The 24,613-nt window shown below is 41.1% G+C and overlaps 2 protein-coding genes across 4 annotated transcripts in view; both read right to left on the bottom strand.

Annotated features, from left to right (window-relative positions):
- RAB11FIP4 (RAB11 family interacting protein 4) overlaps positions 1-4,472 on the bottom strand; it is a 219,212-nt gene extending 214,740 nt beyond the window's left edge. The window contains exon 1 of the mRNA XM_039343593.1: positions 4,247-4,472. Coding sequence (XP_039199527.1) covers positions 4,247-4,399 — 153 coding nt within the window. The 5' untranslated portion in view covers positions 4,400-4,472. The remainder of the gene's footprint in view (positions 1-4,246) is intronic.
- Positions 4,473-14,077: 9,605 nt separating this feature from the next.
- Positions 14,078-24,613, bottom strand: part of SCPEP1 (serine carboxypeptidase 1) — a 32,204-nt gene continuing 21,668 nt past the window's right edge. For all 3 annotated transcript variants that reach the window (XM_039343592.1, XM_039343589.1, XM_039343590.1), the window contains 7 exons: positions 24,084-24,121; positions 22,813-22,941; positions 22,315-22,408; positions 20,616-20,729; positions 19,918-20,055; positions 18,488-18,651; positions 14,078-16,099 (listed from right to left, as the gene is read on the bottom strand). In XM_039343592.1, the coding sequence (XP_039199526.1) occupies positions 16,034-16,099; positions 18,488-18,651; positions 19,918-20,055; positions 20,616-20,729; positions 22,315-22,408; positions 22,813-22,941; positions 24,084-24,121 (743 nt within the window). In that variant the 3' untranslated portion in view covers positions 14,078-16,033. The remainder of the gene's footprint in view (positions 16,100-18,487; positions 18,652-19,917; positions 20,056-20,615; positions 20,730-22,314; positions 22,409-22,812; positions 22,942-24,083; positions 24,122-24,613) is intronic.

Below are 24,613 nucleotides of genomic sequence, written 5' to 3'. Positions count from 1 at the left end.
AGAATTCTAATGACAGTGAGCAAATAGCGATAATGTCAGTGAGACCTTTATCCACAGATATTGATATATTACAGAAAAGCACCTAACAAAATGAGTGAAGGGCTGCTGAGATCAGGCAAAAGAAAAAGTAGGTGAGGAGGGGATCTTTCTTTTTCTTTTTTTCTTTCTGTTTGTCTTTCCTTCCTTCCTTCCTCCCTTTCCTCCCTTCCCTTTCTTCCTTCCCTTCCCTTTCCTTTCCTTTCCTTTCCCATAGTCTGCAAAACTGCTTCCCGATTCTTATTTATCAAAAGCAGCCATTTTTTTTTTTTGAGAATTTTGATTCAGGCATTCTTCACAAGATTTTATGCCAGCGTTTAAGAAAAGATTCTCCTTTTATTATTATTAGGATACAACTGCCTGCCTCCTTGTTTTGCAACATAGTTTTGTCTGAGAGCTCTTTTGTTTCTAGAGAAGAAGTCCCGTAAACATCAGAAGCCCCAAGGTGCATAAGCTCTTGGTGATATGGAGGGCAGATAAAAGAACAAAAATGTTATTGTTTATCAGAAAGACAATGCTCCGGAAGCAGATGTCCTTTGAAAACTTGGTTAAGAATAAGACTATCAAACCTGCACTGCAAACTTTAGGTAATAGCTAGATAGTTGCAAGCAATGAGTGGTTTCCTATATCTTTTGGCATCACCTAATGGTCACCCAGATTTTTGCTGCTCTGATTTGGTATCCTAGGAATAATCTAAAATGCAATGAGACTCCAGCAGAATGCCAGTTCTCATCACTAATTTTACCTTCCAATAGCCATGTTAAAACAATCCTCTTGTAGATATGCTACTAAATCATCCAGAGTCTTCGAGTTCAAAATGTTGACATTTAGTATCAGTAGGACTCTATCTCTATCTAATATCAGTAGGAAGAAATGGAGGTAGTGACAGATTTTATTTTCCTGGGCTCCAAGATCACCTCAGATGGGGACTGCAGCCAAGAAATTGAAAGACGCTTGCTCCTGGGGAGGAACGCTATGGCAAATCTAGACAGCATACTAAAAAGCAGAGACATCACCCTGCCAACAAAAGTGCGTATAGTCAAGGCCATGGTTTTCCCAGTTGCAATGTATGGCTGTGAAAGTTGGACCATAAGAAAGGCTGAGTGACAAAAAATTGAGGCCTTTGAGCTATGGTGCTGGGGAAGACTCCTGCGAGTCCCTTGGACTGCAAGGCGTTCAAACCGGTCAGTCCTAGAAGAGATCAACCCCGACTGCTCTTTAGAAGACCAGATCCTGAAGTTGAAACTCAGATACTTTGGCCACCTAATGAGGACTCACTGGAGAAGGGACTAATGCTGGGAAAGATTGAGAGAAATAGAAGAAGGGGATGACAGAGAATGAGGTGGCTGGATGGAGTCATTGAAGCAGTAGGTGTGACCTTAAATGGACTCCAGAAGATGGTAGAGGACAGGAAAGCCTGGAGGAACGTTGTCCTTGGGGTCGCAATGGGTCAGACACGACTTCGCAATTAACAACAACAACAACAACAACAAGGACTCTATAGTAGGAGAAATTTGTGTGGAAATCAGATCAAGATAAATAAGGCTGCTAAAAAGAAAAATTTCAAAAAATCCTAAAGGAATTTGCTTATAGTACCTTCACTCAACATCTCTGAGAATGAATGAAATACCAACTTGCTGCAGGAAAACAAATGTCTCTAACTTGGAAAAGAGAAGAAAAAAGGACACGAGGAAATCCAGATTTGACAAGGATAGCTGGGAAGATTCAACACTGGATCCCACAGAGATTTGGTCTAGTGCAGGGGTAGGCAACCTTGGCTCTTTTATGACTCGTGGACTTCAACTCCCAGAATTCCTGAGCCAGCCATGCTGAGGGGAAAGGGAGAGGTTTCCAAGCTGAGCCATACTGGCTCAGGAATTCTGGGAGTTGAAGTCCACGAGTCATAAAAGAGCCAAAGTTGCCTACCCCTGGTCTAGTGGTTAAGGTACCAGGCTAGAAAGTGGGGAGACTGTGAGTTCTAGCTATGAAAGTCAGCTGGGTGACTTTGAGCCAATCACCCTCTCTCTCCATCCAGCCAACCTGACAGGATTGTTCTTGTGGGGAAAATAGGATCTGTTGGGATATGTTCACCGCCTTGAGTTATTTGTAAAAATAATAGAGGTGGGATACAAATGAACAAATATACAAATAAATAACTCTTGAAAAGAACTCTTTGAAAAGAAGTCAGTAGGGATTTGTCAGACTAATTCTATTTCAAATTTTATTAGACGACTTCGGTTTGCAGGAATGCTATGGGCAGAATATATCTTAATTCCTGCAAAGTGTTTGATAAAATGCTATTGCATTGTGATGACATTATGATTAGTTAAATCTGATGGAATATGTATTAGTTAGGGGTCCCCAAGCCCTGGTCCGTGTACTGGCACCGATCTGCAGCATGCCAGAAACTGGGCCACGCCAGCAAACAAAGCCCCATCCACTGGATGTAGGCAGCATGAGAAACCATGCCCTTTCCAATCCATGGGAAAAAGTTTCTCCACGGAACCAGTCCCTGATGCCCATAAAGGTTGAAAGGCCACTATATTAGGTGATCTTGAAAACAATATTTAAAAGAGTGTTAATCAATTATTCTTCATCAAGTAGAGTGCCATGAAGCTTGATTCTGAGCCCAGCACTCTTAACATGTTCATTAATTGATTTGAAGACATGAAGAGAATTAGCTAATTTGCAAATAGCACAGAAATGGGTGGAAGATAAAATTCTATCAAAGACCAAAACGATACTCAAAACGATGCTGATGGATTAGACAAATTGACTGAAAATAAAAGGTAGAACCCTAATTAGAGAGAAATGCAAAGTTCTTCCCTTAAGGAGGAGTCAAACGCACAAGGATAGGATGGGAGGTAATAATTTGATAATTGTACATGTGAAAAATGATCTTGGAAATTAACAGATCACAAGCTGAATATGAGTCAGCACCATGACGAGGCTGCTAAAACAATAACAAATGCAAACTTAGGCTGAATCCATCCAGATAATAAAATAATAATTTCATACTATTCTGCACTGGTCAACTCCACTTAAAGTACTATGTCCACCTACAAAAACGATATTTTAAGAAAAGATATGAGAATAGGTACAGAGAAGGGCAGTAAAGACCAAGCAGAGGCTGAGGAAGCAGTAAGTTTAGTCTTCAAAAAAAAAGGGAAAAAAAAGAATTGGGTAAGGGGGTATGACAAGAGTTTGCTAATGCCTGAAGGGATGACGTAGATCTGATCTTTATCATCCCAGGGTGCAGGACCCAGAATGAGTGTCTTGATAGAGGGAAACAGATTCTGGCTGAATGCTGAGAAAAACTGAGTAGCAACAGCAGTTTAACCGTGAACAAATAAATACCCAAGATGTGAGCTTCTTTCTCTGGATGAGTTCAAGCAGAGACTTACTCAGATTTAAATTTGATTCTTGCACTGAGCATGGAGCTGATGACCTATAGTCTCCATGATTCTCTGACATTTAGAAATCTAGGACTGGGGTGTCAAGTATACTGTAATTGTTGGGGGGGAGGGTGTCCTGAAACTACAGCCAGTCTATCCCACAGAGCTATATGCAAGTCTTCCAAACCCCGGCACTGGGACACATCTTCTTCTTGCAGCGTTTTGGGCTTCAGGCATAGGGGCCAGCAGGGTAGGAAACTTGTCACTAGTTAACGGTATTTTCTCCTGTAGATTTCTGCTTCACGAATGTCCATTGCATGGGATAGACCGCTGCAGTGATTAAATATTTGTGAGGGATCTACCCAAGGGTGACTATTCCATTCCCCAAGCAATACGGCCCTTATATTCTAAAGGGTAATTGGTGAAAGTTAAAGTCCACATCTCTCCCATCGAACATGGGACAGACACAACCTTAAGGGAGGGAAAGCTCTCTGCACATGCTCAGAAATCTGCACCGGTTTCACATAACTCAAGGCTAAGCCCCGATTTGAAAGGCAAACGTCCACATTAGCTTCAGACCTGTCAAATCCAATGCTGGGGGCTGAGGGGATAGCGAGGGAGAGGAAGGGGACCTCTTACAAAAATGGGCCTCCTGGGGATGGTAGTCCAAATCTTGGCTCTCCTCTAAAGAAGAGCAGATCGCAGAAATCCGGCTTCCTCAGCAGGCGGTCAGGAAAGGCCTCCCGCCTTTCGGCGGATCCCCTTTCTCTGCCCCACCTGGCGATCGTCTCCCGCCCAAGCCACTCCTTTCTTACCTCATCCCCCTGGCCGAACTGCAGCCCGAGGGCGACGAAGTGTTCCACCCGGATGAAGCCGTCAGCGTCTTCGTCACACACATCAAAGACCTCCTTGAGTTTCCGCAGTAACTGCAGGAGACGCGGGGGCTCTTCGGGGCCGCCGGGCTCCATCGCGCCCTTGGGGGCTTAGCTGGGAGCTGCGGGCGAGAGACGCTGCAGCCCCACCGTAGCAGCCATGATCGCGGGCGGGCGGGCGGGCGGACGACCCGGTGGGTCCTACTCGCTGCTCTCGCCGATGCTTTCAGCCAGAACAGGCAGCGAATGACATCAGCAAAGGGAGGAGAAAGACGCGGAGGATGGGTTGGGGGAGGCGGCGGCGGTGCGGGAGAAGGGAACAATGAGGGAGGCAGCGAGAGAGGAGGCAAGAGGTCAGGCGGTCGTTGGGAGCGGCGGAAGGATGCACATCAAAGGGAAGATGGCCTCAGGATTCCGAAAGAGAATGGCCGGGGAATGGGGGAACCAAGAGCACACAAAGCTTCCCATCTCAGGCGCTCTGATGACTCTCTCTGTGTCCTCAGGACCCACACCTGAAGGAAGCCAGAGACCAGACATTGCATGGCTGACGATCCAGATTACAGCTTTAAACCTGCGGCACATAAGGAAATGGGGGAAGTGCACATTTAAGGTCACATGCGAGACATTTCTTATATATATATTTATTTAGAGTTTTATCCCGACTTTTTTTTCATAGACAAGGCAAGGAAGCAAACATCCCAATGCTCCTCCCTCCTCATTTTTCCACAACAACCCCATGAGGTGAGCTGGGCTAAGAGAGAGTAACTGGCCCAAAGTCAGGCAACAAGCTTTCATGACTAAGGTGGGACTAGAAGTCCCAGTCTCCTGGTTTCTAGGCCAGCACTTTAATCACTATTTCAAACTGGTTTTTTAAAAACACCTTTTTAAAAAACACGCTTTCAAACAAGAGTAGGGACTCAAATGTCATTGGATTATGACTCCCATGAATGTCCACCTTTGTGGTCAGTACTCGGAGATGAGGGAACTGTAGTTGAACCAGAACCAGAAAACCACCAGTTTGCCACTTCTGTTCTACAGAATACTCACTGTCACGTAACAAGAGTGTTAGGTGCAGAATAGGTTCCCCATCCCTCACACACCCCCTTTTTGAACTATCAATGTGAAGTGAAGATTTTAATTAATTTTAGTAACTGAGAGCCTGATGTGTTAAAGCAAATACATTAATATTCAAAATAGGGACTTTTATGGATAGTACTGAGAAAATCCTCTAGTTATCCTCTTAATTGTGAGTAAAACAATACGGTTAAAGCTTATTAAAGGTAGGTTAATTGATTAGTGGTCAGAATATTGAATTAACTAGACTGACTTCAATGAATCTTGGTTCCTGATGTTTCATAGACATGCTGGCCATAGGATGGCAAGAATTTGCCACTGCTGCTTTGTGGGTTGTGTTTTTTTTATTTCCTTGGAACAGATCTGGAGTTTCTATGTGCTTTTCCACCTAGGTTCTAACTATTAAGCTATTTTTCCAAAAATGTCAGCTAGATCCTAAAAGTAGTTGTGATGCATATTGTCCTTAAACCGTCCATGGCTAGAAATACAAATTAGTCAAGGTTCAGGGTCTAGCTCTATCATCTCACTAGAAAAGCCTCACAAGGAGTGTTCGCAGAACAACTACATCAAACTGAGTGGGACCTAATTTACTCCTAGGTAAGTCTTTGGAAAATTCCTCAATATTTTTTGAAAAAGAGAACCAGTGCTGAGAAACGAGCTTTCCGGTTGTGTACATTTTTATTTCACTATTCAAAGCAAATGTTGGGGGAGAAAATCTAGGTATTTGAGGAGTTGGAATAATGCCAGGATTTTGACAACTTGCTAGCAGGAATTACTTGTTAATGGCTTCATGTAGCCCTTACAGTGATTTTCTGTCCCTTGTGATTTTTGTGAGTGATGTTTTGAAGAGCATTTGGGAGATCGGAGAGGACTTTTGAGTGCTCTATTTCATTCCTGGAAAAATTAACGTTTACCATAAAGTTTGGAATCAGCCTAGATTTTGATAGCAAAACTATTCTGTCTGCCTATGATGATACTGACAATGAAAATCAAAAAGAAAAGAAAAAAAAGTAAGCTCAAATCCATTCCTCCCAAAATATGGCTCTCCTCAAAGTCCTATCAAAGATCAAGCATTTCTTCTTTAAACTTTTTCCAATTTCAAGTGATCTTTCTTGTTAATGTGAAAATGTGCAGGAGGAAGATAGCTGTTTTGCATATTTTTCTAAGTCTCTTTTGTGCCTTAAAAAAAAAAAAAGATTAGGAATATGTTATATAATTAAAAAAAAAAACCTTGTTCAAACACATGTCATAGTTCTATTGCAAGAGAGATTCCATGCTTACATAATCCTATCCTGGCAATAAATTTTGCAGCAAGGAAAAAAAAAGAGATGAAATACAAATGCCTTTTGAAAGTCAGAATTTGCTGAGCTCCTTTACCTTCATAGCATCTGATGCAAAGGTGTTTAACTTGAGCTTCCCCTAGAATTGATGCAGGGATTGCAAAGATCTTTGGATACCAAAATTATCAAGTTCTGTCTTTACATGTGACAAAAAGGAAAACATAATTAAATACAGGAACAGAGACTATCCCATTAGTTACAGTTATTTGTAACTAATTGGACATAAAATGAAGAGAGTTGTAGGTTTTCCTGTCTACTCCTTTTGGGGGGGGGGAATAACACTTAAAGACTGATTGATGCCCTTGACCCAAAAATAACTGTGTATCCTTGAATTAATGTTCTTGGAACATCACTATTTGAAATGAATGGTTCTCTCTGGATATTTTACAGGAATTGTGGTTCTGCCTGGATTACTGCTCTTCCTTTCACAGCGCTGCCCTATAAAAGTCTTGTTTTGGACATTGTTACTTCAATGACATTCTTAATAATGCTCCTCCCTGCCTCATTAAGCTGGATTCACACATCCCATTATGCAAGTTGTTTGATTTTTGTGAACTAGTTGATTTGTCTTATTTAATAACCACAGTTCCCAAAAAACCTACGATTTTGAAATCAGCTATGAGGAGCTTTCAATCTCACTTATGGTTAACATATTCAGTGGTTCCAAACAATTGTGTCTTATTCAAAATACAAAATATGGCTTGGTGTCAGTAGCTTACTATCATTTGGGCTGGTAACAGAAAGTGTTTATATATAAACAGATATAAACTGCTCTATATCTCATTAATGAGTTCATGCAGCCCTTCCCAAGCTGATTTCTTCGAGATGTACTACATTGCAACACACATCCTCTTTAGACAATAAGGCCATGTTAGCTGGGGATGATGGAGGCTGTAGTCTAAAACATCTGAGGGACATCAGCTTGAGGAAGGCTAGGATAAATGAGCATTGATGGCGCCTAAGACCCTCAACCCCTGAAGCGGTAAAAGAGGAAATGAAGAAGGATGGAGCCTAAGAACCTAATATTCATGAAATTAGACTATAGCATCAGGTTCACATCCAATACAAAGAGGAGCTTCTAGTTTTTCCTGTTTCTCTCTGGCAGTTAAAATTGGTCCTACCTAATCAAGGAGACCAGTGTACATTGGGAGAAATAGCTGGGCCAAATGGAACGTAGCAGCTGCATGTAACTTTTAGATCTAAGAATTAATTGGGGTACATTTCCTGCAGCAGTCAGTGATCTGCAGCTGAATGAGATTGTCAGCGACAACCTTCCTCTTCCTGATCTGTCTCTGGATGGAGATGATGAACGGCTGTCAGCTGCTTCTTGAATGTGAACTCAGGCAAAGGAGACCATGCGGAAAGTGAGGATGGCACTGTTGAAACTGCTGGAGGCTGCAGTGGAAGATGTTTGGCTTGGATTATGAGGTCAGATGAAGTCTCCAAGGAAGGAGAAAAAAGCTAAGCAGAGATCAGAGAGCAAGGAACGGTTTTCACAAAAGCCCTCAATCACAGAACCACAAAACACAGAAAGCCAATCCTCAGCCTTGTTGATCTCTTGGGAGAAAACTCTCCCAGTGTTTGCAACAGGACCACTTTTAATGTCACCGTTAGTGGCCAGGCTTGGGAGCCCACAAGGATAGAGAGTAAGGAAGATGACTGTGGCGGAGATATGGAGGAGTTGTTGCTTAGGCAAAAGGGGCTGAAGCATTTTTAAATTCCAGAGCAACAAGGTAACATTCAGAAGCCTCCACTGAAGTATAAAACCAAGGAAAGAGGTACAGCAAAATCAGACTGTGTTGTTATAGCCATGCTCAACAAAACTCTTCATAACTTTCCTGTGCAGTTGATTTCCTGTTCTGGTCCATCCAGTGGGATTGAGGGCTGCTGACAGCATCTTTAGAAAGGGTTGACTCTATTCAAGCCAATTATAGAAGTTGTGCTTCTTGACTGGCCTACCTTGAAGGATCGAATGGGGCAAATGGCCATCTCTCTCCACTTCTCTCATTCCCTTCCTACTGACGTTAACCAACAAAAAGTCCTTGCAGGGGCTTTCAGGCTGGCATTATTTTGTTCTTGGTGAACTAGGGGATTGTGCGTTCTAGTTCTTCCTCCAACACACCTCTGCAATAATCCCACCTGCCCTCAGTTCAGTCTTCATAAAATCCCATTTGTCCTCATCTGGACCAGCCAAGCTTTGTGTCAGCTTTTCCCAGGTGTCATCAATTGTGAATTGGGGCAACAGAACATCCCTCCCCTTGCTGCAGATCAATTGTACGACTGTAATAGTTTATGGCAGAGGTCTTCAAACTTGGCCCTTTTATGACTTGTGGACTTCAACTCCCAGAATTCCTCAGCCAGGCACGCTGGCTGAAGAATTCTGGGAGTTGAAGTCCACAAGTCATAAAAGGGCCAGGTTTGAAGACACCTGGTCGATGGAAATGACTATTAGGGGACAAGGAAGAGTCTGGGAAGCATTTCAGAAGTTTTCCTCCCTAGTTTTCCAAAAAGTGAAAGGTGAGGAGTGGAGAAATACTTTCAGTCTTGCATTTTAATGTACAAAGTTAGTACTCATAGTTTTGCTATGAATACAACTATGAGAAGGGCTAAATGGGACTGCAATTCTTGTTGATTTTTAAAATTGGTTTGGTGTCCAGTACTACTTTCAGGGAGCCTTGATAAGACACTTATCAAAATGCATCAGGCAATATCAAGTCTCCATAAAATCTCTTCCTCATGGCATCTATAATCAAGTGACTTTTTTTTTTCTCACTTAGTGCTGGGGCAATTTTCCTTGCCACAGTGCAAATTTGAGGTTTCTGATAAACTGCAAAAAGTCAGAACTGCTGCAGGAAAATGACTATAAGCAACAGTTGCCAGGCGAGATAATTGAAAGGCTCAACATGACATAATGTATTGGCTAACCTCAAGATGCCAAATTCTAAAACTTCTCATACATGTTCACATACAATGAGCCCTGGAAATTCAAAGGAAAATCTTTAAGTGCACAGCCTTTTTTTTAATTAAAAAGATTAGGGAAATGATAGGATTTATAACGATGCCTTTAGGGAAAGTAACATGACTTCAGCGACATAACGATACTTCAGCTAAAAAAGCTACAGGGAGATCTGTATGTCAACAAGGAAATAGTGCTTTGTTTTATTATTTTTTCCCATTAAAGTTATGAGCTCTTCAGCCCACAAATCTTTTGATAAAATGAGTAGGGGGTAATCTTTAGTGTCAGCACATTTCTCAATAAAGTTTCCAGAGAAGAAATGCAACTCAAACAAGCCCTATTGAGAACAACATTAAAAGTGCCCCAATGGGAGATGCTGGCTGAGTTTGCAGATTATAATAAGTTGCAATGTAGCTGCTCAATTTTGGTCGAGTGTTCCATGAATCAAGATATTGTAATTTGTAAATCTTAGTTCTTGGCTTGGCACAATGCAGGAATACAACCAAATATGACTTATTCAAAAAAACAATGGAAACCAGGGCTTGGTGCAATGTATGAACCAAAAGGATTTGAATCATAGCCAAATAGAGTCCCTCTCTATTTTAAAACGTTTTGCTTTGTTCAGAAAACATGATCGCTTGTGGATATTTGGTTCATGCTGCCTTTCCCAACAGGCTTCCTTCCGGTTGCCTTGCAACTCCAGTTGTGGGAGTTGCATTTCCAAGGCAACTGAAGGATGCCAATTGGAAAGACAAGATGAAACCCTAGAGAGGGCCTTTGAGTTTCATCTCCTTCTTTCTGTCTGGCTTAAAATATGTTAACAATTACTAACAAGTTGTAAGCACTGAAACTGCTTTATTTTGTGAAGGTTATTGTTGTTTTTTACATAAATAATGTTGACTTAAACATGAACAGATCATTCATCTGGGCCATAAAGAGATGAGTTGTAGGTTGCACGGGAATCAGCAATTTCCAAATGGCCTCTAAAATCCAGGGTGTCTCTCCATTTGAACTCCAACCATGGCGTCAACATGGCCTGGCATCATTTATTGTACCCTTATGACAATACTTTCATCTTACCTACAGCCCAGGAGAGAGAAGACGTTAAGTTGTTCTTAGATGTACCTGTATTAAAACAGTATTTTCCAGCACCATGTGACACTTTGGGGGGGGGGAGAGAAAGGAGGAGCTATGTTGGGGCATACAAAAGCCAATCTACCTTCATTCTTTAAAGTTCCCTGTTTTGTTTACCTGGGATTCTGCTTCTCAGAAAAAGACATAGCTGTTTTAAAGAGTTGTAGACAAAACAAGAATGGAACACAAGCTGCCTTCCATTATTAGTATCACTTCTGCCTATTTTGATCACAGGCTTTAGGGACAAAGAATGTAGATGATTTAAAATATGCTGTAACTCTTGAAATGTCATTTCTGACAAGCTGTCATTTTCAACCTGTTAAAGGTCAGGACTAAGGAGAGAGACTTTTCGCAGCTAACCCACTTTCAGCTCAGTTTTGCTTGGTACATTCTCCTGGGGTAATGCCTGTCCGTCAGAGGCTTCCCAACTGACTAATTACAAAGCTGACGTGTCACAATTGCTCAGACAAGGAAACACAAAACCGTGAGACTTGGTTGTCGGGATTGCTTTCCCATGTGCAGGAAAAATGTCTTTGCTTTTGTAGGCCATGGATCCTCTTAACACATTCAACAGGAAAACAGAAATATGGTTCTTCGTGTGAGCCTCATTACAGAACCTACCAAATCTCTGGACCCAGCTACGTTCATAAGGACTGTTGAGCTAGGGAATGAAACTGGGTATGGAAGCTTGGGTGGCAAGAGTTCATATTTTGGGGGTTAGAACTGCAGTGGGCGGCACAGAGAGGCCATGTCACGTAAGGGAAGTCAGCTTTTTTTTCCTTCCAGTTCTGAGTTCCTTTATTAACTTTAAAGGCCTGTCTTGGGTTGTACATTATTTTTTTTCAATGAGTTTTCTCTTTAGACAATTGGTTGTTTCCTCCAAGCAATTTGGATGATTGAAGGACATAGAGAAAGTAGGGGTTAAGTCAAGCTTGGCTCTTAGTATCTACATGGACACATGTACCTTTATATGTCCCTTCCTCAGATCAAGCAACTAGTTCCTAGATGCTGTTGTAATTGATTCCCAGAATTTGCCTTTCCCAAGTATGACATCTTAGATTGTGTTCTACCAGCTCCTCTGGAATTTTGACATTTTCCACCTCTGCCTACAGATCTTGTAAGCCTTCCTTCCCTGAGCTACAATCATTGTAGATGATTGTAGATCATCTGAGATACAGCCATTGGCAGTAATAGACTACACTGCTCTGTAGCCAGAGAAGTAGGCTGGGAAGATTGAAAAGATAGGACAACTATTCACTACAAAGGACCAATCTTGCTTCTTTAGGACCTTCAAGTGTAAATTGGTATTCAGAAACCAGAAAAAAGAGACTTTACAGAATGGAGATGAACATTATTCCTGGTTAATAATCCAAGCATTATATAACTGTAAAATAAAAAGTCAAAAGTTTCAATGTCATGCAGTGATTTTTAGAAGTTTAGAAAGTGAACAAGCCGGGGGGGGGGGGAAGATGGCAACTAAAAAGCAGAGCAGTACATAATCAGAGCTATTAAAATTGAAGGTCAAGGAATATCTGGGTTCACACATTGTGCTAAGGTTGGTTTATTGATTTGGCTTAGCATGGCATGAAATCAACCTAGGCAGGTTGAATGCAATGGCTTATAGCAGGGGTGTCAAACTCGCAATGTCACATGACGTGTTGTGACTTTTTTTTTCCATTGCCGGCAATGGGGTGGGCGCGGTTTCGGCATGACACATCCAGCCCGCGGGCTGGCAGTTTGACACCCCTGGTTTATAGCTTTATGTTTTTTTAATAATAATTAGAAAGCAACATTCACATCATTAGCTATGGGCCTCAAGCTAAAAAGTGACACCGCCTGCCATGAACTGACAGTGGTTATTTCCCCTTGCAGTGTGTGCAAGCAATACAGAGAGAACAGCTGAGCCTTCCTATTTGCAGGATAATTAAGCACACTAGGAACTGGCCAAGCCTCAGGAACAGGACATCAGTTCCCTTGACTGAAAGCCATAGACTCAGTAGAAGGGACAAATGCTGCTGCAACTGATTTGTATGCTTGCCTTTCTTCCATTGTGATTATCTCATCAGAGAGCTGTGGAGTCCCACTGTTTGAAGACCAGCCTTGTGCCTTCAGAGCCTCTACTATGGGGAGGTGTTTTGCACATGTTTCACGTTCCTCCCTCTGGTGCAATAGCTGAAAGAACCTGGGGCAATATTGCAGCAGGGACATCATAAGAGTAACTCTAGACAAAGTGGAAGGTCTTCTGTTTCAGATATTTCAAAACAAATGCTTGGCCAATCACCTCTAAGCTCTCTGTTAAGAGCACTGAGCTCATATCAAGAGGCAGCCTCAGAACCTCTCACCTTGCCATGCTATCGCTCTTCGTCCCAACTCCCAATTTCATCCCATTGCAGCAGGCAAGAAGAAGCAGGTTCAACCCTCCATCACAACACTTAGTGACTGCATTTGTTATTTATATCCCACCTTTATTATTTTTTATAAATAACTGAAGGTGGCAACCATACCTAATATGCCTTCCTCTTCCTATTTCCCTCCCAAGCACCTCCCTATAAAGTTGATGAATGTCCTTACACATTCCTGCCTTCCCTAAAAAGATTTCTTCATGAAGCAGCCCACAGCTATCTTAATTCAGTTCAGACTGCAGCTTACTGGAACAGCATCCACTCAATGTAATCTCAGCTGTCAATGCCTGGCACTACCAAGTCAGGGTAGTAAAATTTCTGCCTAAAACTCAGGAGGTCCACCAGTTCACCCAACACACCAAGCTATACAGCAGTGATTTATTAAATGAATCCATAGTGCATGGCTTAGCACATAGGTGGCCAACCTTGGCAACTTTAAGTTGTGGACTTCAACTCCCAGAATTCCTCAGCCAACATGGCTGGCTGGGGAATTCTGGGAGTTGAAGTCCACAGGTCTTAAAATTATCAAGATTGGCCACCATGGCTTGATGTTGTGCAAACTCCAGCCAATTATATATATTCTTTCAATAAATCATGTACATAAACCAAAGTTGACAATACTGGGCTAGGCAGATCAGTGGTATTCCTATTTAAAGATCTTTTCCCCCACCAAGTGGCCTAATAGTTCATTGCACTTTATAAAAGGATTAAATGAACAGAGCTGTGTGCTACATTCATGGGAAAAGAGGTTGAGGCAGCAAAGCTTAAATTTCTGCCACACCCCTCAACTTGGAGGGGGGGGGAAAATACTACACGGTCCTTTTTTTACCTCTGCTCCATCACACAGATATATTTGCAGAGCTGCTGATGAGGTATGATGGAAATCAATATTTATTAAGGCCACATCTTTAGCTTTCAGATTTCATATACATATACATAAAACACATAAGACAAAGGCAATTTCACCACCATGGAAGGAATTTGTTTCTCTCCGAGACAGGCATTAAACTGTGTATACAGAGCATCAGTTTCATTTCCAACAGTTGGCATCTTTGAGGAAGACACAGTGCTTTCCCTGCAAACTTCACGGTTCAAGAGATGTACTTCAGTACTAATGTGAGAAGCCTCCCTAGTGACTTCCCACGCAGAATGAGCAAGTGGGACAGCCAAAGGAAGATAATTCTGAACTAAGTTTGTATTTGCTTTTTCTCAGCATTAGAGGCAGACAAGACCCTTCATCTATCTACCTCATCGAATTGTATAATTATTATCCACACATAGGCTTTGGCACTTCCTTACTCAGTGTTTTACTTAAGTGCGTAAACAATGAAAAGGAAACAAATGCTCCACAAAGCCCTCTGAGTTGATTACACACCTGAACAGAGAACTTAAACCATGTATCAAAAGAAAGGAGTATAAGACAAAACAACTGTGTTGGATTTGTGAATAGCAGACTAGCTATCCCAAACTGGTAAGTCACTTAAAAGATTAGGTAATTATGTCCCCCTAAAATCATAGAAGGTATTGTTGTCAAAAAAGATCAGAGAGGCTCAGGTTAGACCCATATTTCTCAATTTACCATCCAGCTATGTTGACCTAGCAGTTTCAGAATCCTAGCAGCTACCATCCCATCCCCACCAGATGGGTTGGGGCAAACAACCTTTGCTTAGACTGGGTTGGGCAACTCTGCCCCCTTTTTACAACCCATGGACGTCAATTCCCAGAATTCCTGAGCCAGCCATGAATTCTGGGAGTTGAAGTCCACAGGTCTAATGGCTTAGACAAACCCATTAGCCTAAAGATCAAGATTAGGAGACTTTGAACCTTTGCTTCAGGTTGCTGCTTTTGTTCCTATATTTCCTCCACGTTGGAAGACAAGGGAAACAACTGCTTCTACTTTAGAAATGAGGCCTTAGCTCTGTATGCAGTTGGGCTTATGCCCGTCAATCCTGAATATACTTCCTAGGAAGCACATCTCACTTAAATGAATGAGACCTGAATCCAACCCATTGTTTTCAATCAAACTGGAAAGGCTGGTGGGAAAAAGGATGTGATGGCTTTGGGCTTGAGCTCTGGGGCAACCTCCAGGAGGTATATTGCCTAGGCAGGTAGAAAATGCTTGAGCTGGATGGCTTCTGGCTCCCAGGACAATTTCACCCACTCTTGACCACATGCTTGTCTCTGGGAGGCCAAAAACCAGGAAAATTACCTTTACATGGGTCTGGACAAGAAACTATCTACAAAGAGGCTCCAAGTGGTATTTGCATGTAAAGGATATATAAAAAAAGAATTAAAATCAGTCAAAAGGAAATATTGCACTTGAGAAAACACTGTTTCAAGAATGGACAACCTCTTTTGTCCTGGGAGCTACCCTTGACTATTTGGAAGCTAGGACAATAATCTCTCCAAGAGGATGGGGCTGAGACCTGGATGGGACCATTTTCTGGCTATGGAAATGGATGCCTTTTGCCTCCAGAAGGCTGATTGAGCCATCTCTACTTCGTTTTGGCAAAACCTACCCCAAAAGGATATCTCACCAATTTTACCAGATGTTGCAGGACAAAAGGAGGATGTTCTGAGGCTGCAACACATGCACACGGCCTACAAGAAGCCCATCCATGATTTATTAACATTTTCCTTTTTCAGCAGGAGTTAGTGAATTATTTCCATCCGTGTCTCCTTAAAATGCCTTGCATAATGTCTGAGAAAATTAAAACACAATGATGTCATTGTTCTTTCTGCCTTCAGGGTGCAAAAAAAAAAAAGATCCCAAACAACCTGCTTTTGTTTTGAAGAGGAGCCAAGCCAGCTGGCTCTAATTTAGTCACTGCTTTTGTTGGGTGACCATCCTAAGCATCTTCAGTGCCATGTCACCTTGGTCAGCCGGGACCTGAGATCAAAAGAGCATCAGTTAGCCAACTGTAAGGGATTTTCCAGAAAGCTACAAGAACAGGAGCAGCCATAAAATAAAAGGGCACGGGGACCACAAAGAAGAGAAGATTCCCTCCCCACGTTTTGTAATATTATTCATCTATTGTTCATTGAGGCTAAAGAAAAGAGAAAATAAAAAAAGGAAGTAGAAGGCTTGCTCATCCGGACAAAACTACAAAATACGTTTAGACTCCATTATCTCAACTTTGTTGTTGTTAGTTGTGAAGTCGTGTCCGACCTATTGCGACCCCATGGACGTTCCTCCTTTACCATCTTCTGGAGTCCATTTAAGTCCATTATCTCAACTATGGATAGTTAAACATAGTCCCTTAGGATCTTCATCTATTATGAACTTCTGGGTGAGGGAATGGCAAACGAGACATCTCTGATGGAATGGAGATGACAATGCAGCCAAGAGTGACAGACTGGCAATAAACTCAGTTGACAGATGAGGAGAGGATGAGAGATCACCCATTTGTGCTCCAGACTGGCCATGGCATACCAGCAACCAGGCCGCGCAAGCAAGTGAAGCCCCACCCACTGGATGCGGGCAGCATAAGAAACCACACCCCCTCTGGTCTGCAGAAAAATCTTTCTCCACAGAACCGGTCCTTGGTGCCCAAAAGGTTGGAGGCCTCTGCTCCAGACAACCAATCCTTATGAAGAGACTGCAGGACTGCGGTTGAGTGATAGGTAGGAGCACTGGGAGATAAGGGAAGCCATCAAGTGGAGTCTTTAAGATATTGGGGTTCATCCAACCTCAGTTACTAACCATTTTTGGATTTATAGTGATTTTATAATTAACAAAGGTCTTCCAAGCAACAAATCTGGTGACTAAAACTTCATCCCAAAATAGAGGAAAAACTAGCTTATGGCTTAGAGCAGTGGTTCTCAACCTGTGGGTCGGGACCCCATTTGGGGTCGAACGACCATTTCACGGGGGTCGCCAAACAAGGCTGTCCGCCATTTTTTCCCCTTTTCTTTGGCCACGCCCCTGGCACCCAGTGATGTATAAGTGGTTGGGGGTCACCACAACATGGGGAACTGTATTATGGGGTCGCGGCATTAGAAAGGTTGAGAACCACTGGCTTAGAGAATTCAAAGAGCATAAAATAAATGCAATTCAAGAAAGTTATAAATGAATTAAGGAAACAGGTGAATTTGGGATGCTAGGCCTTTTGCTAAGATTTTTAAAATAACTCAGTAAAACATTATTTTCTTTGTAGGAACATAAATGGTTTAATCTATCAGGGAAAAAATGAAAATGGTTGAAATTTGAAAATAAAAAACAAAAAAAATCTGATACTTTTGTGATTAAAGAAATGGGACTCTAAAGAAGACTAAAGTTCCAGGCACAAATAGTAAAAAAGAAAGAAAGAAAAGGGGAGGGGAACCTGTCATCTATTCTTGAACTGAAATAAGAGCAGTGGTTATGGATTATAAAATGACAAAGTTATGATGCTTGAGACATTTCAAAGGAATTTTGAAGAACTGTGCCTGAAACATATAGTTAAACTGTCAGAAATAATTTCTGCACCTCCAAATGCATTTTTTGAAGAAGACTCTAAAAAAGAAAGACATGGAAGAGACTAATATGGAAGAAATTATAAACTGACAGGATGAAGAGGCAAAACAAACTCCAACTGATGTAGAAACATTGTAAAATAAAGTGTCGATTATAAGACAGAAATGGCAGAGTGGAAAAACAAATGATAAGCCAGGAGATGAAAAACGACCAGGATAAGATATTATTGAATTTACAAAAGAGGGTTTCTAAAACCTTGAAGAAATTTGAGACTGGGGTAAAGGAAGTTTAATTAGAGATTCTCTCCGGTGACAGCAATTGGACGAACTGAAGATCAAGATTGTTAGAAACCAACAAATGGAACATAAAATTGACTTCTTGGATCGGGGCTGACATAAGAAATATTTGAATAAAATTCTGGAAACCCTTTATGAGCTTTATGGCAACGCCTGGATAGAAATGACAATGATCTTTGGAATTGCTAATGGATTAAGGTAGGATTATGGGAAAAATAGTTTTATCTTTTAGCATTGTTAAATTATTTAATAAAAACTATTTAAAAAAGAATCTTCATATGCTATTACGATCAACTGAAAGAGCCTTGCTTATGGCAGCCTCTCTCTCTCTCTCTCTCTCCTTGCAAAATTTTCATTTTATTGGCAAACTCTCTCTTTCATGGAAGGGACATAGGTATCATCATACTTGCCCTATTCTTTTGTCTTTGTACTACGCAAAGCTGTGTTTATAAAATGTTTTTCCTTCTTACAACATACAAAACAGAAGCTGTCCTATTCTTGCTCTGAAAGCATGGAAAGGACTTACCATGTGGCCAGCCTTCAGGATCCAGAAGAAGCTCAGATTACAATAGGATTTATAAAAAGCAGCCGTGTCTCTGCATTCTGGGCAGGTGTACAAAGGCTGCCACTTCAGTGCATTAAATTCTTTCAGTTTGGGCCATTTTAGCTTCCGGACCCAAGCTTCTTGCCCTAAACATAGAAGAGAGATCAATAACTCTATCATAAAAAAAGTTGCAACAAACTGGTCCAGTTTGAACAGATAATCCCCCACCTACCGTGGTGGAGAGCCATGGTAGTGCAGTAATTAGAATGCACTGTCGCAGGCTGACTCTGTTCACTGCCAGGAGTCTATGTCTACCAGACATTGATGTGAATGCCTTTGATCAAACAGACCTGAAAGGTCCAGTCATTTTTGCTCCAAAGGACCAACACAACCATCTACTACAAAAACTCGGACTCAGCTCAGCTGAGTGGGCAGATAACATAGGCTGCATTCATACTTATTACTAAGCCTAGATTTGTTCACCTGGATTTGTTGAACATACTACAGTGGTCTGGTTTACATATCTCATTAAGGAAAAACCAGCACACTGCTTGCCTAGATTAATGTTATACTGTACACTAATTATTTACTCTGGGTTAATAAACTGTAACTGAAAAGAAGAATCTAGTTTGGCATATGCATGCAAAGACTGATGAAGTCTCAAAATGCAGCAAAGTAGAAATGAAGAGGGCTTAGGAAATAAATCCAGTACTTTAGCTAAGGATCATGTCATCATTAAAACCGAAAAGCAATGCGAACTACTACTTGTATGGAAGAATGGGTGACAGGAGTCCCATTTTAAGATGAAAGGGAGAGCATAACCTCCACAAACAAGTTTATGCCAGCTACTTCTTACTTATTCATACATCAATGCCTTGATCCTACCTTCTAGCAAAACATCATTCCTATACAAAAGATTTAGCTTCTGATACCATTAATGTCTCACTATATTTCTCTCTTCAATACTCTCTTCTAACCCAGCTCACTTCTTTCTACTATTTCTGGGTTCTATAGCCCCAATTTCCTTCTAGAGCTATGCCATCTATCATCCTTCTACCATTCACTCATTTATTTCTAACTTTTTGCTTCTGATCTCTTCACTTTCTTATCTTACTTGGCGTTTCACGCCGTTCGTGCTGAAAACCGGCATTTACTTCCAGTTTTCGACAAAAACACACCATTGGTTGACTTAACAAGTGCAGATTCATTTAACAACTGCTGCAAAAAAAGCTTGTAAAATCAGGCCGGTCACATGACTGACCCATTTCAGGACCGTCACGAATTATGATCACGATGGACAGGCTCCCTTATGATCATTCAGTGGAGGATTACCTCTATACAGTTGCGCCTGACAACACTGACCTCCTTTGCTGTCTCCACCAAGCCACTCCCGCGGGAAAAACTACTCTTACCCATTGTAGGAACAATGAGATCCAGCTGCCCATTGTATACCGTGACATTCACATTGGCTTCCAGCAAGCTGTCTACAATATCAATTGCGTTTTTCATAAAGTCTTCAGCCATATTCATAAATACACCTGCTGATTGCCCTGCAGAGTGATGACAAAAGAGTAAGAAAAGGCAGATTGCCTTTTCTGTTTTGATGACATTTTTATAAGTTGAAAAGGGGGGAAAAAAAGTAAAATAACTCTTTTCCATTTAAATTCAGGAGAACCATCACTTTGGACGTTATTGTAAAGTTGCCCAGAGTCATTGTATCCCTGAGATGGGTGGCACAATAAATAAATAAATACCCCCAGCTCCCCTTAAGGACAGTACATCAGTTCAATGCCTGCAGATCGATAAAATACATTTTGCCACTGTTCAATCCTAACTTATCATAATAGAAAAATATAATTTCCTAAGAGAAGAGCTTCATCAAAGAGTTCTTCATTCTCCAGTCAGCTATGATATACCGTGCAACAAACTACATGAGTGTTAGATCAGTATTTCTCAACCTTGACCATTTTAAGGCATGTGGACTTCAACTCCCAGAATTCCACAGCCAGCATTGCTGGCTGTGGAATTCTGGGAGTTGAAGTCCACATGCCTTAAAATGGTCAAGGTTGAGAAACACTGTGTTAGATGGAGTCAGTGGATATTACAATACCTCCCCATTTGACATGGTCTGGAATTATTTTCAGCTTCTTTCTGATGGGCCCATTCATCAGGTCATTCAGCTTGTCTTTAATTTGATTTTGTACATGACGCTGGAACAATTTTACTGAAGAAAGAAGAGAAAGAAAAATAGCATTTGAAGTTTACCGGAAAGGGACCCCCTTGTATAGTTGGATGCCCTATTCTTTCTCTTTCTTTCTGTGGGTGTTTCCATAAGTAGAGATTTTTAAAGAAGAGACTGGACAGCCCTTTGTCTGAAATGGTATAGGATCTCCTGCTTGAGCGGGGTTGGACCAGAAGACCTCAAGGTCCCTCCCAAACCTAATATTCTATCTTCTGTGTTCTCTCTCTCTCTCTCTCCCTCTCCCCCCCTCTCTCTCTCACACACAATCAATTGCAACAACTAAATCATATATATATACAAAACAAAAACCCAACCCTCCTCCTACCTTCCCCAGCCCTAATATGGCAGCAGGTCAATAAGTAATAAAATTAATTAAAGTAAAGTAATTAAATTAAAATTAAAACCACTGAAATGTGGCTCCAGTCATGTAAAGGGACATTTGTTCATGACTTCTGAACAGTGAATCCGTGGCAGCCTACCAAAATGTAATCAGATCTAGTCAGTGGGTTTTTTATAAAAAAAAAAAAATGGTGCTGGAACTCACACATATCATACAACCTGCCTTGCCTACCCTACAAGATTCCATCCAAAAAAAAGGTGCCAGAACTCCGTTCTGGGCTTTTTATGACAAAAAAGCCCTGGATCTAGTCAGAAGTAGATCCTGTATAGATCCTTTCTAGCAGTCCTTTGTCAAATCCCAGATCTTGTATATACATTATGGCCCTAACTTGCAAAAGCTTACCCCACTCACCAAGCAAAAAATAAAACTTCTGACAAGACTTTAATGCCATGCTCACTAATGTAATGTTAGGTACTTATCAACAATGGAGATCCAATATGACAATCACAGAACAATTGCTTGTATAGATAATCAGAACTGTCATCTTTTCATGCAACACTCCATTGTTGAGTTCCTGAAACTTTATTTCAGCAACTTCTTTTAGAGCACAGAAGCAGAGAAGGAGAATTTGAAAGCTGTTACTTCCTGTTTGTTCTGATCTCCATTGCACAGTTGCAACAGGCATGTCATGCAAGCTCCCTATATATATATCGAGAGGGCTAGTATGTGATGAGTTCAGACATGCTGGAGTTCCCAAGATTATCTGTGGAAAAAGGTAACAACTGCTAGCATCTGTAAAGGAGCTACACCAGGGGTCTCCAAACTTGGCAACTTTAAGATGTGTGGACTTCAACTCCCATAATTCCCCAGCCAGCATGGGAGAAGTTTATTTATTTATTTATGAGACTTATATACCGCTTTAAGTGCAAGCACTCTCTAAGCGGTGTACACCAGTAAACAATGTATATATATATATATTTACATTGCCTCCAACAATCTGGGTCCTCATTTTACCTACCCCGGAAGGATGGAAGGCTGAGTCAACCTTGAGCTGGTGAGATTTGAATCACTGACCTGCTGAACACAGTCAGCTAAAGTGGCCTGCAGTACTGCACTCTAACTGCTGCGCCACCTCGGCTCAAGTTGCCAAGTTTGGAGACCCTGGGCTATATCTTTGATCTTCTAAAACTACTATTTCTTGCTAAAAAGAGTTCTGACTCAACTTACAAAATGGGGTGGTTTCAGTTGCAGTGGACGAAAGAGCTGCGTCGCTTGAAGAGTCATGTGTTAGAATGTTATAGAAATTCACGCCATTTGTGTTCTAGACAAGAAAAGAAATGAGATTAAGGATAGAGATTCTACAACAAGAGACATGGTTTGCTCTAAGGTTTGGTGTTGAAGAAGACTCCTGAGGATACCACAGATAGCCAAGAAAACCAAAACATGGATCATACAAGAAATCCAACCAGAGTTCTTAGTCAAGTCACCAGGCTTTATGTTACTGTAAGTGAAGATCAAGCTCTCTTAGAAGTCTAAAATGCTGAGAAAATGGAAAGAAGAGGATGACAAGGTAGATGGACTCAGTTACAATGATGATCAGTGCATCATGGGGAGACCCTGAAGACCAAGCTGGAGACAAACTGTCAGAGACAAAATCTACCCGTATGATCCCGAGAAGCTGCCATCAGGTTGATGGCACATAATCAATTAACTAAATCTCTTTACCTTTTCTATGATATCCTCTGCTTTATCCCAAAGCAGGGTAGCAAGCTTAAATGCCCCTATATTCATTGCATTCAAGATCTTCTTGGCAGCAATAGTGACTTCCTTCAAGCCTCGATCATCCAGGAAAGACTGCAGTATAGGGAGTGGGGTGATGGCACAGCAGAAAAGTGGGGGGAAAAGAAATTCAGAACCAACATTGCAGAATATGCCTCAAGTATTTTCAAAGGAATATAAACTGGGCAGCAAATCACCCCAATATCAATGTGTATTTTAACAAGATATTATTTGCAATGGCTTCAAAGGAAATGTAGAGGCTACCTGGAACAATACATTAGAGGGCTGGTAGAAGGTCTTTATTAATCTGAGCAAAGTCAACAAACAGAAACTATTAGAAGTCCTCAGTAAAGGGAATTGTGATGCTCTAAAGAGTCTGTATTTACCACCTATGCTTTAGATAGTTTCCTTTCAAGCGGATCTTACATTATGGCCTATTGGCGAGGCGGATAAATCTCAGCACACTTGAGACCCTGCTGTTCAAGCCTAGTTTAATACCAATGCCATTAGGTGGCATCTTCAGGGATCAAAAACAGCTAAGGGCAGCTGGAGCAGCTGTACCGAAAGGGGGGCACATGGAGAATATGTGCTTGCATGACGAACACATAAGTACTGTAGATCCCAATATGCACTGAGAGCAGATGTAGCCTTTGAGGCCCAGTTGCTTCCTTCCTTCTAGCCTATGTTTATAACCAATCAAATGTTGATCATAACATTCTATGAACTTGCTGACTATGACACTAATTCCAGGAATCTAGAGGAACATTTCTGGTCTGATCCAACAAGGCAACTCTCATGAACAGTCAAAAAGCAGAGGAAGGGGGGAGGGGAGAGAAAGGAAGGAAGTAAGCATCTAGCATTTTTCAAGCTAGGCTCAATGAAATTTGTTGACTTGAATTGACTCTTTATTGGCAGCAAAACAGGTTCATTAGATGTTGTATGGTCAAGGATTAAATTGTGCTTTAAAAACAAAGTTGCATGAATTTTGATATAAAGATAATCTTGATATATCTGTATAGTAGTAAAGTTTATTTACCCTATTTATTAAAATAGAATAGTTCAAGTTATTTTTCTTTTTCTCCCCTCCTTGTGTTAGTTTTATTCAGAGTTTTATATTTTGTACGAATTGTATTCAAAAGTTTGGGGTTTTTTTGTTCTTCCTGGTAGTTGTAAGAACATTAATAAACTTTAAAAAAAAACATGGAGTATATACTTACAGTGCTGTATAGGTAAGGCCCCCAAGCAAGCACAGAATCTAAAAGAAACAAAAATTAAGATTGGCTTTTTTAAAAAATAAAACAGAATAGTGGGCTTATCTTAGTATCTTTCTCACATTTCTCTATTTAAAGCTGTTTAAAGCTCTGTTTAAACTGTTTTAAGTTCCTGAATGTTTTCTGCACCAGAACAGAATAAGAACTTATATAAAATCAATCCTAGCAATTTAAAATTGGCAGCTTTTCAAAAGGAGGAGGAGGGGGGGGAGGAAGAGGCGGTAGCAGCAGCATCAGTGCAGGGAAAGAACTCCTAGTTTTTAAAGTGGCATCAGTGGAGCCTCACAAAAATCTCTAAATCCATGGAGATCTAATTTAGCATCAAACTATTTATTATCCCAAAATATCAAAATCTGGAGTCTTCCAGGAGCATTGATACAAAATTTCCATCATCCCCAGATTGGAGGGATAGCCAATGCTGGCTGGGTGCTGAAAGCCTTGTATTCTAACTAACATATCTTGATGCTACCAGGCTG

The sequence above is a fragment of the Crotalus tigris genome, unplaced genomic scaffold, assembly GCF_016545835.1.
Source record: "Crotalus tigris isolate CLP2741 ecotype Arizona unplaced genomic scaffold, ASM1654583v1 scf7180000017865.1625608, whole genome shotgun sequence".
Taxonomy (NCBI): Eukaryota; Metazoa; Chordata; class Lepidosauria; order Squamata; family Viperidae; genus Crotalus; species Crotalus tigris.
This window is presented reverse-complemented; position numbering and strand designations above follow the sequence as displayed.